Source organism: Staurois parvus, unplaced genomic scaffold (assembly GCF_062004578.1).
Source record: "Staurois parvus isolate SC_StPar_1 unplaced genomic scaffold, SC_StPar_1.0 ptg000634l, whole genome shotgun sequence".
In the NCBI taxonomy this organism is placed as follows: domain Eukaryota; kingdom Metazoa; phylum Chordata; class Amphibia; order Anura; family Ranidae; genus Staurois; species Staurois parvus.
In genome coordinates this window covers 6,197,874-6,215,123 of record NW_028318430.1, presented here as the reverse complement: position 1 = coordinate 6,215,123, position 17,250 = coordinate 6,197,874, and the positions used below count along the sequence as shown (strand labels likewise).

General features: G+C 42.9%; 1 protein-coding gene across 2 annotated transcripts in view; it reads right to left on the bottom strand.

Moving 5' to 3' along the window:
- The window catches only part of RP2 (RP2 activator of ARL3 GTPase), a 49,224-nt gene that overhangs the window by 13,145 nt on the left and 18,829 nt on the right, over positions 1-17,250 (bottom strand). For both annotated transcript variants that reach the window (XM_089693516.1, XM_089693517.1), the window contains exons 2-3: positions 12,947-13,612; positions 3,711-3,825 (exon numbers count right to left, since the gene is read on the bottom strand). In XM_089693516.1, the coding sequence (XP_089549642.1) occupies positions 3,711-3,825; positions 12,947-13,612 (781 nt within the window). The remainder of the gene's footprint in view (positions 1-3,710; positions 3,826-12,946; positions 13,613-17,250) is intronic.

Sequence of the window (17,250 nt, the reverse complement as noted above, 5' to 3'; positions counted from 1 at the left end):
CTGCAACTGCTTTCTTTAAGTCCCACCAGAGGTTCTCAATCGGATTTAAGTCTGGTGACTGCGATGGCCACTCCAAAATGTTCCAGCCTTTCCTCTGCAACCATGCTCTAGTGGACTTGGAGGTATGCTTGGGATCATTGTCCTGTTGAAAGGTCCAACGTCTCCCAAGCCTCAGGTGTGTGACGGACTGCATCACGTTTCCATCCAATATCTCCTGGTACTGAAGAGAATTCATGGTACCTTGCACACGCTGAAGCTTCCCTGTACCTGCAGAAGCAAAACAGCCCCAAAGCATGATTGACCCTCCACCATGCTTCACAGTAGGCAAGGTGTTCTTTTCATCATAGGCCTTGTTCTTCCTCCTCCAAACATAGCGTTGATCCATGGGCCCAAACAGTTCTAATTTTGTTTCATCAGTCCACAGAACACTATCCCACAACTTTTGTGGTTTGTCCACATGGCTTTTGGCATACTGCAGTCGACTCTTCTTATTCTTTGGAGACAGCAAGGGGGTACGCCTGGGAGTTCTGGCACGGAGGCCTTCATTACGCAGTGTGCGTCTTATTGTCTGGGCTGAAACTTCTGTACCCACATCTGACAAATCTTTTCTCAGTTCCTCAGCAGTCACACGGGGACTTCTCTCCACTCTACGCTTCAGGTAGCGCACAGCAGTCGAAGTCAGCATCTTCTTTCTGCCACGACCAGGTAGCGTTTCAACAGTGCCCTTTGCCTTGAATTTGCGAATGATGCTTCCTAAGGTGTCTCTTGGTATGTTTAACATCTTTGCAATCTTCTTATAGCCATTGCCCTTCCTGTGAAGAGAAATCACCTCTTCTCTTGTCTTCCTGGACCATTCTCTTGCCTTCACCATGTTTGTAACCACACCAGTAAATGTCTAGAAGGAGCTGAGTATCACAGTCATTTTAAAGCTGCCTAATTGGTGCTTATTATGCTTGATTGCTGCTCGGTGACATCCACAGGTGTTTTCAATACCTGATGGAAAGCACCTGTATGAACCTCTGTTCTTCAGAGTGGTAGTCTTTAAGGGGTTGAATAATTGTGGCAATGAAGAAACCACATAAGAACCATTTACTACTGTATTACATAAACAATTGATGTCATTTTAGTTGCATTTGGGTAGTTACAACGTCCTTGTAGGATTTGATTCTGAATACAATTCCAAATGTACACTATAGTCCCTAAACCCCTTTACAGCATTGGGGGTTGAATAATTTTGGACACAACTGTATAATAAGGTTTAATCACAACATGAACAAAGCAATATATGGTTACTGGGTAGCTGAATGTTTTCTTAAAATAGCAGATACACCTTGTACACCTCACTTTACTCAGGGAAGGGTTGGAGAGATCCCAGGCAATAAAAACGTACTTAAAGCTGAACTCTAGGAAAACAAAGAGCTAAATAAACAGTTGAAATACATGGTAACTACCTTATCTCCAAAGGATTTGTAACGCTGTCCAGCCATGTGTGCTATTCCTACACCTTTGCCAGAAAGCATAGCAAGGAGGGCGAAACCACTTTATCAGAATAAAAGGAACAAAGTGGTTTGACTAGCAATAATTCCGCAATAATGGTTTCACACCAGACTCTACAGTTAAAGAATATGTAAACCCAACATTTCATATTTCTGATATGTATCTAGCTGTACCATGTACTTGTACAAAAAAGTACAGTAGGGCAAAAAAGTATTTAGTCAGCCTCCAATTGTGCAAGTTCTCCCACTTAAAAAGATGAGAGAGGCCTGTAATTGGCATCATAGGTAGACCTCAACTATGAGAGACAAAATGAGAAAAAAAATCCAGACAATCACATTGGCTGATTTGGAAAGAATTTATTTGCAAATTATGGTAGAAAATAAGTATTTGGTCACCTACAAACAAGCAAGATTTCTGGCTCTCACAGACCTGTACCTTCTTCTTTAAGAGGCTCCTCTGTCCTGCACTCATTACCTGTATCAATGACACCTGTTTGAGGTTGTGGACAGGTGTCTTTTATACTGATAACAAGTTCAAACAGTCACACTCCAAACTCCACTAGGGTGAAGACCAAAGAGCTGTCGAAGGACACCAGAAACAAAATTGTAGACCTGCACCAGGCTGGGAAGACTGAATCTGCAATAGGCAAGCAGCTTGGTGTGAACAAATCAACTGTGGGAGCAATAATTAGAAAATGGAAGACATACAAGACCACTGATAATCTCCCTCGATCTGGGGCTCCACGCAAGACCTCACCCCGTGGGGTCAAAATGATCACAAGACCGGTGAGCAAAAATCCCAGGATCACACGGGGGGACCTAGTGAATGACCTGCAGAGAGCTGGGACCAACGTAACAAAGGCTACCATCAGTAACACACTACGCCGCCAGGGACTCAGATCCTGCAGTGCCAGACGTGTCCCCCTGCTTAAGCCAGTACATGTCCGGGCCAGTCTGAAGTTTGCTAGAGAGCATTTGGATGATCCAGAAGAGGATTGGGAGAATGTCATATGGTCAGATGAAACCAAAATAGAACTGTTTGATAGAAACACAACTCGTCGTGTTCGGAGAAGAGAGAATGCTGAGTTGCATCCAAAGAACACCATACCCACTGTGAAGCATGGGGGTGGCAACATCATGCTTTGGGGCTGTTTCTCCGCAAAGGGACCAGGACGACTGATCTAGGAACAGGACAGAATGAATGGGGCCATGTATCGTGAGATTTTGAGTGCAAACCTCCTTCCATCAGCAAGGGCATTGAAGATGAAACGTGGCTGGGTCTTCCAACATGACAATGATCCCAAACATACCGCCTGGGCAACGAAGGAGTGGCTTCGTAAGAAGCATTTCAAGGTCCTGGAGTGGCCTAGCCAGTCTCCAGATCTCAACCCCAGAGAAAACCTTTGGAGTGGGTTGAAAGTCCGTGTTGCCCAGCGACAGCCCCCAAAACATCACTGCTCTAGAGGAGATCTGCATGGGGGAATGGGCCAACATACCAGCAACAGTGTGTGCCAACCTTGTGAAGACTTACAGGAAACGTTTGACCTCTGTCATTGTCAACAAAGGATATATAACAAAGTATTGAGATGAACTTTTGATATTGACCAAATACTTATTTTCCACCATAATTTTCAAATAAATTCTTTCCAAATCAGCCAATGTGATTGTCTAGATTTTTTTTCTCATTTTGTCTCTCATAGTTGAGGTCTACCTATGATGCCAATTACAGGCCTATCTCATCTTTGTAAGTGGGAGAACTTGCACAATCGGTGGCTGACTAAATACTTTTTTGCCCCACTGTATCCTGTTCTCTTTGTACGGCTTCTTTGTGTAAAATCCCTGGTGTTCCTGCCAGTCCCTCTACTCTTCTATTAAAAACTGACCACACTAGGCAGAAGAATAAACTGTGGTCAGTTCTCTAGCTGTGCTGGGAGCAATTACAATTATCAAACGTCTGCTGCCACGCCAAACCCCCCGCACAGCCACTAAGTAGGAAGATCAGTGTTCAGCTGTTTCTCCTCTCCAGCTCTTTATGTAACAGAGAACAAAGGGACTGTGATCATTTAGAAAATGGGTGAAAAAAAGTTATTAACAATGTTTTTTATTTGTATATACAAATGTTTTACCTTTCATTTCTATTTTAAACTGAATGTGCTGTTTTGCAAAGCGAGGGTTTACATAAACGTTAAAATAAAACTGGATCAAATGTTTTACCTTTCTCCAATAATGGTATGAATTCTGTTGCTTGGTCTCTGAAGACTCTTCTTGCATCTTCTGGTTTCATTGCAACTTCTTTTGTCTGAACAAGTATCAAACCTTTGGCAACCATCTGTAATTTAAGTAAAGTGGAAAATGATTCATAGAAAGGATATTATATATACATATACACACACATACATATATTTAAAAATAATCCACAAAATGTGCACTCAACACAAGAGAGGACACAGAGTGTTTACTTTTTCAATGAAGTTTCAGCAGGGCTTAGCCTGCCTTTCTCAAGCCAAGTCCCATCGAGTGCGCCTTTTCATGGATTACGCGTGTACGTGTGTGTGTGTAATATACACTACCTTGAATCTGCATTTTACACAATTTTTCACAAGTGGCAAGGGTGTGTCTACTTTTTTTTAATTACACAAGTTCTACTGTAACACCAGTAACCATGTAAACAAGGAAAGTTTATTCGGTACAATACCAGCTGCTTTTGAGCACCGACTTGTGTGCCTGATGACGCTGCCTGTGCGATGATGTCACTTTGGTGTTCCCCATCCAGTGTTTGGGGCAGGATGGTGTCCTCTCCATTTCCCATTTATTTTAGTCCGAAGTGCTTTGTAAGTAATGTCTCTGACACAGCTGGCATTGCACCAGTGAAATTGGTCAGGCTATTGGAGTCACCTGGTGGGCCCCTGTTATGATAAAGGAGGACACTATGGACTGATAAGTAATGTTTTAAATCTACTCTCATTACCATGGCTTATGGTGCAGTATTTACAGGTGAAACTCGAAAAATTAGAATATCGTGCAAAAGTTCATTTATTTCAGTAATGCAACTTAAAAGGTGAAACTAATATATGAGATAGACTCATTACATGCAAAGCAAGATAGTTCAAGCCGTCATTTGTCATAATTGTGATGATTATGGCTTACAGCTCATGAAAACCCCAAATCCACAATCTCAGAAAATTAGAATATTACATGCAATCAATAAAACAAAGATTGTACATAGAACAATATCAGACTTCTGAAAAGTAAAAGCATGCATATGTACTCAGTACTTGGTTTGGGCCCCTTTTGCAACAATTACTGCCTCAATGCGGCGTGGCATGGAAGCTATCATCCTGTGGTACTGCTGAGGTGTTATGGAAGACCAGGATGCTTCAATAGCAACCTTCAGCTCTTCTGCACTGTTTGGTCTCATGTGTCTCATCTTTCTCTTGGCAATGCCCCATAGATTCTCTATGGGGTTCAGGTCAGGCGAGTTTGCTGGCCAATCAAGCACAGTAATCCCACAGTCATTGAACCAGGTTTTGGTGCTTTTGGCAGTGTGGGCAGGTGCCAAGTCCTGCCGGAAAATGAAGTCAGCAACCCCATAAAGCTCGTCTGCGGAAGGAAGCATGAAGTGCTCCAAAATCTTCTGGTAGACGGCTGCGTTGACCCTGGACTTAATGAAGCACAGTGGACCAACACCAGCAGATGACATGGCTCCCCAAATCAACACAGACTGTGGAAACTTCACACTGGACTTCAAGCATCTTGCAGTGTGTGCCTCTTCATTCTTCCACCATACTTTGGGTCCTTGGTTTCAAAATGAGATGCAAAAGTTGCTCTCATCAGAAAAGAGGACTTTGGACCACTGAGCAACAGACCAGGTCTGTTTTTCTTTAGCCCAGGTAAGATGCTTCTGATGTTTGTTCAGGAGCGGCTTGACAAGATGAATACGACATTTGAAGCCCATGTCCAGGATCCGTCTGTGTGTGGTGGCTCTTGATGCACTGACTCCAGCCTCAGTCTACTCCTTGTGAAAGTCCCCAACACTTTTGAATGGCCTTTTCCTGACAATCCCCTCCAGGCTGCGGTCATCCATGCTGCTTGTGCACCTTTTTCTTCCACACTTTTCCCTTTCACATAACTTTCTATTAATGTGCTTTGATACAGCACTTTGGGAACATCCAACTTCTTTTGCAATTACCTTTTGAGGCTTTCCCTCCTTATGGAGGGTGTCAGTGATGGTTTTCTGCACAACTGTCAGGTCAGCAGTCTTTCCCATGATTGTGATTCCTACTGAACCAGACAGAGACCATTTAAAGGCTCAGGAACCCTTTGCAGGTGTTATGGCTTAATTAGCTGATTAGAGTGGGACACTTTGAGCCTAGAATATTGCACCTTTTCACAATATTCTCATTTTCTGAGATTGTGGATTTGTGGTTTTCATGAGCTGTAAGCCATAATCATCACAATTATGACAAATCACGGCTGGAACTATCTTGCTTTGTATGTAATGAGTCTCATATATTAGTTTCACCTTTTAAGTTGCATTACTGAAATAAATTAACTTTTGCACGATATTCAAATTTTTTGAGTTTCACCTGTATATGTGGACATTTAGTAGCATAGTGGATGGTCTTTGAGATTTTGGAGACATGCCCCTTGCTGCCCAATACTGCTATTGTGCAACTGTGTGGGGACTTTACATTGCTCATATTCTGTATAACACACAGTGAATATGGGTTGTTTTCTGGATGCAGGGCTAGTCCTGTTTTAGTGACAGTGTTCTGGCAAGTATACTGGAAGTTATTCACATTTGAGGACAAACTGTCTCTTGGGAATCTATTCCTCCAACAAAAATACAACTGGAAACATGCATAATTCAAGTCGATATATTATAGACCATTCTTTCCATCTACTGCCTATGGAGCGGAGTGCTGAGGATGCAAGGATATTTACAGTATGTGAGATACAGAGCATTGGTGTAATGATTTGAACAGCACTCCACCTGCACAAACAAGTCATGCTTTAGCGTGCTATATTGGAATTATGTTTGTAATAATTAAATGTATCTTTGAATATGCTTGCACTCACAGTTCTGTGATTTTACAATAAGGGTAATCCTTTATTCCAGGTGCAGGTGATATTTTTTTTTACCCACTCCTGGCCAAGATTTTTACTATTCCTTTTGTATTGCTCAGCTTGTTGTTAATAAAGTAGTGGTATTTTTATACACTAGCTTATGAACTCTGGTCTGTTGACAAACACGATTGTTTAGTGTAGTAGGTGGAGTTTAGGAGTCACAGCCAGGTTTTCAACTCTTATTTGGTGAATTATGTGGGTCAAAAACTGACGAAGACTCCACCCCCCCAATTTAGAGCTTTGTTGGTTTCCCTTTACAGAGAGGAAAAATGGAAACATCTTACCAGTCACCAACCTTCACCCATCACAGCAGGCATGGTCATACAGACCTTCAAGGACCCGGTCCCCATACTAAGGGGCCAATACCTTGGACCCCTTTAGCCCCAGCTGGAGGCGCCTTGGTTAAAACTCCACAGGGTTCCATCTGCGCAGGGGCTGGCGTCGCAGGCAAAACCTTTAGGATTCTTCTCCTTATCTAGCAAGGCTTGGGTACCATTTATCTGGCTCACAGCTTTCCAAATTGATCAGATTAAAGTCCCTGATTCTCTAATGGAACCGTTCTGGACTTTTAGGTATGCTCAAAGAGCACAGCAACACTTTCAGTGACCATCCACCTTACAGACACTGGCAAAAAAACTAAAGTACTTCCTGTGTAGGAGGGGTTATATAGGGGAGGACCTCCTCTCTGATTGGTCGGCCAGTGTCCATTCACTTATAGGTGGCCTACAGCCACAGTCATAAATAGCCTGCTGTGTCCCGTGATGTACGATAAAGAAATGTGCATTTATATTTGTTTGTGGAACCTCTAAAGCATTGCACCAGCGATCAGCAGATCACTAGTGCCTTGCAGGTCTCCCCCTGACCTGTCAGTATATCGGCTTGCTTGTACATCTCATACGGGCAAGCAGATACTTACTGACAGGAAGGCTCAATGGACTACCATTGTGTAGTGGAGTGCTGTAGTAATTCATTGAAAACTACAAGCCGGCAGCCACAAAAGCGGTTGGAACTTGAAGTTTGCCCATTCACAGAATACAGATTATTTAATTTGTTTTTTTTTTTTTTAATTTGAGACAGCTAGCTTGAGGAGAAGATTCCCTGCTTGCTGTCACAACAGGGATCAGGGGGGTGCAGGGGCCAGTCTGATAGTAACATGTCACCCTGAATATGGGTGTAACATGTAATGAAAGGTGAACTTATCCTTTAATTTATTTGGAATTCATACATTGGAAACTGCACGCTTTTAGGAGTAGGTCCATAGTGTTTGTGCCTAGCAGTTTTTCACATCTGGTATTAAGAAGGGTGAAGGTTTTAGGAGCACACAGAATCTATATTAACTATTTACTGTGTGTTTTAAATATGAGGGCACATTCACACAGGTGTGGTGCGTTTATGTACACTATAGCACACGTTAACGCACTTCCATTAAGGCAGTCCATTCATTTGAAAAGGATGGCAAAGCATAGAAAAACAGACCTACAGCAGTGGGTTACCATGTGTTGCAGTGCTTTGCATGCAGGTGTGTTGGAGTGCCAAGAGCATTACCATACTACACTGGTGTGAAAGCACCTTTAGGGTTTATTTTAAAAGAACTTGTTACAATGCAACTAACAGCCATAGTACATAACCCAAACTGGCATGTTTTGCCCCACTCCCTCTGTTTGGAAGGGGTTTTAGGATATCAGCCACAAGCTGGTTCCTGTGAGGTGGTGTAACTCATAATCATGCACAGGAGCCAACATGTAACAGACCTTGGCATTATAATTGGTGTGCTTACGGATTTTTAAGCAAGTGATGGCACTGAACATGACGAATACTCCTGCTGTTGATTACATCATGATACATTCTCTTAAATAATGCACATATAAAAGTGCAAAGGTTTGTCACAATCAACGTGTAATCATTTATTTTATTGTTCTGATTGCCCTATATTAGGTGGGACTATGGACTCCCTTTGTATCACCTCGCTGAATGTTAAAGAGCTGAATGTCCCGGAGAAGCACCAAATGCTACTATCTGACCTCAAAAGGCTTTGAGCCGATGTGGCGTTTATACAGGAGACCCACTTTCGAAAGGACAGACTTCCTTACCTGAGAGATTGACAGTTCCCCTTTGTCCACCATGCTACTAACAAAATGGCTAAATCCAAAGGTGTATCAATTCTCATATCTAGACACGTGCCATGGTCACAATAGGAGATATTGGTGGACGACAATGACCGTTTTTTCTTGAAAGGTAAGATTGGCGACATCTTGGTGACTTTTGACACGGTATATGCCCCTTATGCTCAAGAGGACCTCTTTCTTAGTGGAGTGTTTGCTCGACTACCGGAATTCTCTGAGGGGCACCTCATTCTGGGAGGTGATTTTAATGTTCCTCTCATACCCAACAAAGACACCTCCACAGGTACCTCCTCCATTACCCCCACTGTTCGTAAACATATCTCACAAGCTCTATAGAGCACAGCTCCATGATATTTGGCGGCTTCTTCATTCAGGGGAACGTGATTATACATACTATTCTCCGTCTCAAACTATACTCGCGAATAGATTATTTTCGGATAGGCAGACCATTTAAAGTGAAAATTGGTTTGCAGAGATTGTCGGAGATATTGAGGTAGCTTTACACCCATCGCCGGATACCATTAGCGGACCATACAACGGATAACATTAGCGACCATTGGAAACATCACTTGGTCAGACCATGCTCCAATCTCGATCCGATACTCACCATCTGGGATTCAGGATCTACGGTGCCCCTCTTTTGAACGAAAGCTTGCTGCAGGACCTTGTGGTCTTGGCAGACGTGAACCGAGAGATTAACTTGTACTTAACCATAACTTGCATTCCAAACTGTCACCCGGGAATGATTTGGGAAGCTCATAAGGCTGTGATCAGAGGGGTCCTTATTAAACACGGAGCTAGAATCGAAACGAGAAGGAACGAGATGCAGCTTTCTGCCCTTTTTACTAAGGTCCAGGTAGTAGAATCTCGTCATAAACATGCCCCAACCCCAGTACTGAAAACAGAATTGCTCCTTCTACGCAACCAAATACCAGATCTCCTACGCTTCAAGGCCAAAGCTGCCCTACAAACGTGTCGAGTATTTTTCGAATGAGGTGATAAATGTGGTAGGACTCTAGCCCGTTCATTACAAACACAACGTCTAGCAACCTACGTCCCACACATAACACGACCGGACGGCAGCAACAGTACTATTCCTTCACATGTAGCTAAGATCTTTGGGGAATTTTACTCTACTTTGTACAATTTGGGACCTTCTACTTGCCCAAGGACCTCTGTACAACAGTACTTGAAGGCCTCAGGTATACCGAGACTGCCTTAGCCGATTAGAGGGGAACCTGAGGACCCCATCTCCCTGACTGAGGTGCAAAACGCATTATGCTCTGTTCAATCTGGCAAAGCACCATGTCCTGACGGTCTAATGATACAATAGTACAAGATTTACTCCCACACCTTGGATAGCACTTGGTCAAACTGTTCAACGCATTAGGAGATTCGGCCTCCTTCCCTTGAGATTAGTTACTAGTTCACATCACAGTGATCCCTAAGGAAGGGAAAGACCCCTAATCATGTGCTAGTTATAGACCAATTTCCCTCCTAAACGTTGCTCTCAAACTGTTCACCAAGGTAATCGCTTCACGTCTTCAAAGACATCTGCCCTCCATCATACATCAGGATGGCTTTATCCCATCCCGAGAGGCGCGGGACAATACTATTAAAGCCCTAAACTCAATTCACATCACCGATCAGTCGGACACTGCTTGCGTATTCCTAGGTACGGACGCCGACAAGGCCTTTGACCGTGTGGATTGGAGATTCATGTTCGAGGTCCTCCACCATACAGGATTGGGAGCCCATATGTGTCGCTAGTGTCTATACTTCCCCTACTGCCTCGGTAAAGGTGAATGAAGTTCTCCCTGATCCTTTCTCCATCTCCAATGGGACCCGGCAGGGTCACCCCTTCTTTTCACCCTCACGTTGGAGCCCTTTCTCTGTACGGTTAGGCAGAACCCAGATATAGTGGGACTGGCGGCTGGTGGGACGTGGCACAAGATCTCGGCCTATGCAAATGATATGTTCACATTAACCAACCCTCTGATTTCTATCCCTAACCTTCTTTGGAAATTTGAGCAATACGGGGCCCTATCTAACCTTCAGATCAATTTCTCCAAATCGAAGGCGATGGGTGTAAAGCTACCTCAATATCTCCGACAATCTCTGCAAACCAATTTTCACTTTAAATGGTCTGATACAGCTCTGAAATATCTAGGCACCCTGATCCCTTCACAGCCAACACTCATCTTCTCTTTGAATTTCCCCTCACTCCTAGACAAATTTTGCTCTCTTTTGTCTATTTGGCATAAGGGCCCATTTTCCTGGTTTGGCCAATGCAACACTGAGAAGATGTGCATTCTACCCAAGTTCCTCTACTTCTTTCAAGCCCTTCCTATTTGTATACCCTTACAACAATTCTTCAAACAAGCTGATGCTGTGCTATAGGACTTCATCTGGGTGAAGAAAAAAAAAAAAAACACGGACCCAACGTAAGCGGTTATCATTACCTAAAATGTACGGAGGACTGGCAGTCCCAGACTTACGCAAATATTACCAAGCGCCACACCTGAGTAGACTGATAGACTGTTGCCACCATGGTGATATTAAATTATGGCCAAACATCAAGCAGGCTCAAACTTGGGTTTCTCTTAGTAGGTCTCCATGGTGCAATGGCACTCCTTCTACCCTCAAGATGCACCCATTGATAGGTACAACGTCTCATATATGTTCCTCTCTTTTCGCCTCAACCTCCCTGTCACCAGAATGTCCCCTCCACTACCCCATACTGGGAAACACCAATTTCGAACCGAGCCTCCTTCATGGTCCATTCATGTCCCTATACCGCTCGGGACAGATTCAGGCCTCTCACTTCCTAGTAAACGGAACAAGGCCCTCTCTACTACTTCTCTGTGACTCGACAGGCCCCTACAACCTGAATTTCTGGAAAGCCTTCCAACTGCGACATTTCTTGAGCTCGCTTCTCTCTCCTGCTGGCTTCCAGTGTACGCTCACGGTGCTAGAGGAATACTGCTCTGCCGCAGGCTCTATGCCTCATGCCTTATCTAAAAAGTTTATAATCTACTTCTCACGGCGTCTGCAGACTTTACTCCCTCTTACCTTTCTGAAGCCCCAGAATGCTTCTCTATGTTATCCTATGTGTCCATGTACAAAAGTGAGCAATAGAAAAGGCACAGCAAAGAGAAAGGGGGGAGAGAGGTGAGGGAGGTCAAAAAAAGAAAAAAAAAAAAAAAAGAAGGGGGGGGGGTGGGGGGTGGAGACTATTTGAATACCAGGTAGAAGCCGGCTACCCCTCTCCTGTTTCCAGCAGAGACTTCCCCCTCCTCTTAGTAAATGACCTATAAAGGGTCTTTAAAATGGTCGCCTATAAAAAAAAATATAAGCATACTGAGGTTTGTCGCCATTTCACGAGCTCACGCAAATTTAAGGTTTGACATGTTGGATATCTATTTACTCGATGGAACCTCATCTTTTATACTTTACAAAAAAATAGGGTCATTTATTGCTTTTTTGTGCCCTAAAATTAATTGTGTATTTTTTACTGAAAGTTTGCATTTCCTAGACCTTTGCAGTAATGTCACGAGACATAAAAAATTAGAACTACCACTATTTCATTCTCTAGGTTCTCTGATTTCAGAAAATATATCATGTTTGGGGGTTTTGTGTAATCTTCAAGCCTAAAATGATTTTTTAAACGTGTGCAAAAAATGCAAAAATGGCTCTGGCACAAAAAAGGGATAAAGGATAAGCCCGACACTCCCCTTTCCTGACAAGCACCCAATCAGTGCAAGGTCTCTCTCCTCCCTGCTAGTTCCCGGGTGTGGTGCTGGAGACAGGCAGGTAGGGCAAGGGGAGATAAAACTGCGCAATGTTAAAAAAATGTAATATTTAAGTCGCCATAAAGCCCATTTTGATTTTAAAAGTCCCAGATAGTCCTAACAGCATCTCAGATTTCAATACGGTTTTGGTTAAAATTGATTTTTCTTTTTTTTTTTTATCAGGACAAGTAGATTGTCATGGGGGATAACTAGATTGGAACATCGATTTAGTCCCTGGACTAGTTTTTTAAAAGATTTCCACACCCCTGGATTACTATGAAAACTAGAAACTATAGAAAATGTTTGCATAGAGAGCCAAGCTGCCCAATTTAGTTGGCATTTCCCTTAGATACTTGAGTATCAACCCAGGAATTTCCAGGTGCTTTTCAAGTGAAATCTTCCTTATTACCTCATCAATCATCTTTCTGGCATTTGCTATGGTGTAATCTCCAGCAAAGAAAACCACCAAGCACGACTCATCACTTTTTTTCAAACGCTGTCCCCAAGTGACTGGCACTATGCTCCGGTTAACATCTGTAGAAACACGTACTGCTTTCAGTTCCTCAGAGTCTGGGAAGGGCACATAATCTTGCACTGCACAGTCACTTGCAAGAAGACTCCAGTTTGTCTCTCCCGACACAGGGGTGAAGTCATGGATGTTGCTCCATGTGTTGTTGAAGATGCTCAGCCCTGCATCCTTGAATTGTGCTGCTAGTTCTGGGTAATAGAACTGGAAACATCCAAACTTCATTCCAGTGGAGGACTCTATGATTGGCTGTGTGGTGCAGCATAAAAATATATCCATTTTCCTGCAGTCTCTAGTGCGGAACTGTTGGCAGGCCACAACACATTTGCAATCTTTACAGTCACGAAAGAACACGCTGCCCTTTACAGGTCCTAAGAAGATGCGGCAGTTTGTACAGTCATCAATAGTGATGGTTGCGGAATGATCAAATATATAGATGTTGCAGTTCTCACATTCCTGTATTACAAATTGTTGGCCTGCGACTTTATCTGGCAACCGTCCTATTGTCTGGTCCTTTAAGCCACTAAACATGTAGTCCTTCGGATCTACCTGTAATGGAAGAAGATGAACAGAGTCGTCAGTGCAATGTTAAAATCATTCGTAAAATATTCTATGTAACTTGGTCTAGTATATACAGTATGCAGATTTGTAAAACTATGTACATTTGTCCTATATGTTTAAATGGAACAGTAAGAGCGGTCTAAATTATTTAAAGCTGAACTCCAGGCAAAAACTCTAAACACACAGATGAAGTATATACAAGGGAGTTGTTTTTTTTTTGTTTACAAACATTTTTATTAGGAGATGGAAAACAAAAACAGTACCATTACATGAAGCATAGCATACATCAAGAAAAAGGCACAAAATTAAAAAAAAAACCTGTCTTATAAAACAGAATCATAGAAAAAGAAAGTCTGAGTACATGAATGAAGTAGGCAGTAAAATATACTGAGCAACTACACAACCAAGAAAGATACAATGCCAAAAAATCTATGATAACTCATCATGCTAACAAATGCCAAAATGTTTTCCAACCATCCCATTTTATGTGGAATAATTGAATACTATCTAGCATTGTATAGTGAATACGTTCCATGAGCATAACCTTACAAACTCTCCGCAAAACAGAGGACAAAAGCACTGCTGGTGACTTGCAATGAAGAGCAATGGCCCATAGGGTAGAGACACAGATAGCATGAATTAGCTTCATTACGTTGGTTGGGATCCCCGAAATGGGAGATCCCAATAAACAATTTTGCAACAACAAAATTTACCGGAGTATCCGCCAAGGCCGAGGCCACCTCAGAAACTCTACGCCAGATCAAAGAAAGACCAGGGCAAGCCCAAAACATATGCACCAGGGTACCAGCAAGGCCACAACCCCTAAAACAGAGGTGCGACATTCCTGGAAACATGATAACATGACCGTTTTTTTGTCAACAAGTGTGTGCTTACTCTTTAAAGCGAAACTTCACCCAAAATGGGAAGTTCCACTTCTCTGCCCAACCCCTTAACACTTTTGGACGTCCTTTTATTTCAACCGGTAAAGAAACGGCTTGGGTGAGGACAGCGCTGGATCCCTGGACAGATAAGTGTCCTTATATTTAAAGTCAGCAGCTACAGTATTTGTAGCCATTGACTTTTAATTTTTTATTTGGGGGGGGCATTGAACATCCTCTTTAAAAAGGATACGTTCACCTTTTGTAACATGTTACACCCATATTCAGGGTGTAACATGTAGCCATGTAACATGTTACAAATGCACTGTCGCCTCCATCCCCCAACCCCAGCGAGTCCCCATTTTGACCACTAGCGGGGGGGATCTTCGTCCCCCGTTAGTGGTCACAAATTTTTAAAAAAATGCAGTGTTTTGTGAATAGAAACAATACAAGTCCCGACAGCCTTTGCTGCTGTTGGCTTGTAGTTCTCAACTACCAGAGCTCTGTTGAGCACTCTGAGCTTCCCGTCATTGTGTAGTTCTCTGAGCTTCCCGTCATTGTGTAACTGCCTGCATCAGAGGTACAGGCAGACAGATACACAGACAGTCTGCAGGACCATAGCATTACACCCACAATCTGCTGATCGTGCTTTACAGGTCCCGAACAAAAAAAAAAAAAATAAATGCATATTTTTTACCTGCAAAAATATATGTGCATTATTTTTCTTGGTAAAAGCGAACTTATCCTTTCAGTAACACTTGCAAGTCTTGTCCCTCTCCTAGCCTTGATTAGACAGTGAAAGGAGAAGCAGCAGATTAATAAACTCATCTCTCTCTCGGCTGATCACTCTGCTTCCCCTATTGGTTTGCAAGAGGATCACATCAAGTCAAACTTTGGTATTCACATTGCTTGGAATTAGAAAGAAAATTTGATGCATCATTAAATGCAAAGCTGCTTGGAGTCCATTTTTTTACCTTGTACTACCATGGAGGAATATACATTGTTTAAAATCAATAAAAGCAAAGATCTCTAAAATATTAATTATGCTCCAGTTAATGAAAACCTCAGAAATATGTGCCACATATAAAAACACCTCATTTGATTTGCTAAATATTTAAGCAGTTTGTATGTTATTTCTTAAAAGTATTCTTATATTCCATGCACTCATTCAACAGAGAAAGGCAACATCAGAAAGTTTGTATACTTGAGGTTTGGACACAAGAAAGCCACTATTGAGCAAGTTTGGCTGCCGACTTCCTTATATACACTCAGGTTAAAGCTATGGGAGCTCTGTAACAGCAACTCTGTGTTTTGTGCTCAGCTTCAGCTACCCCGATTGACTTTCACAAAGACAACATTCACCAACTCAGAGTTGTGACTAGACCAGTAGCATTCCTTCATAACTGAAGATTATTCAAACATTGGACTAGATGAGATACAACACCAGGGAATAACAACATTCACGGTTTTTGGATATACATCAGCCTTTAATGTATTCATTCCAAGGTCCTTTGCTACAAACTCCATACTAAGCCTAAATCACATACCTAGATGCAGGGGGTGATCTTTAGGGGAAAAAAAAAAAAAAAAGAATGAAGTGGAAAAAGGAGAGCCATATTCATCCTTAAGCCCGGGTTCACACTGATGCAGTGTGGAATTCGCAGCAGTTTTCTGTGCAAATTCTGCACCGCAACACAATCGCACCCCGTTCATGCGAAACACTGCAGGTCTGTATGTTAACAACACCCCGAAATCGGTCCGCAAAACGCGGTGCAATGTGCAGAATTGGATCGCATGGATGTGAATACCCATGCGAACCGATTCTATTGCAGACCAAAAAAAGGGTCCTGCGCCTTTTTGGTGCGGATGCAGTGCGATTTGAGCCATACAAAATGTACCACACAGAATTCACATGTGATTTGCACAGGAATGTGGTGCGGTTCCTGTGCAAATCACATGTGATAAGCCGCACCACACAAGTGTGAACCAAGGCTAAGGCTCATTCAGACAAACAGATTCATGCTGTTCTCTGCAGAGCTGGTAGTAGATGTGTGCCTCGGAGCTATGTGCAGGCAACCTATTATATTAGATGCGCACACACAGCGCAGGAATGGACACAACCGCATGTCAAAGAAGACATGCGGGTAGGAGCGGGTGCATATTTTCCAACAGAGAAGCTCTGTGGTCAGATGTGTGCACGCGCTCCTGCCGCATGTCAAAGTTTGACATGCAATTGTGTCCGTGTCAGCACTGCATTTGCCTCCACTTCTATGGGCTGGCCATATGCAGATCCAAGGTGGATGCAAACACATCTGCCAGCAGCTCTGCATGGAGGCACCAATCTGCCTACTGAATGAGCCATTAATTCGCAAAGTAAGCAACCTGAACTAGATCAATTCTTCATGCAGGCATTAGGATAAATACAAGCCTTTTTCTGAATGCACTTACTATTGTTTGTGGATTTTTTCTAGTGCATAAATGAAAAACTAAGTATATCTAAGGCCAGGAGTCTTCTTAGTTTTGGACTGATAGAAAATGGTTACACACTGACCCCTGGGCAGACTACATTATGAGAAAGTTAACTGCTTCCCCTCCACCCTATAGCAGAAATACTGCTACAGGGCGGCAGGAGTGCGCAAAATCACATATATATACACATATGATTTTGCATCTCCAGGTAGAGAGCTTGCGTGAGCCCTACACTCACCGCCATTCGGGACCTCGGCTGTCAATCACCGGGTCCCAACC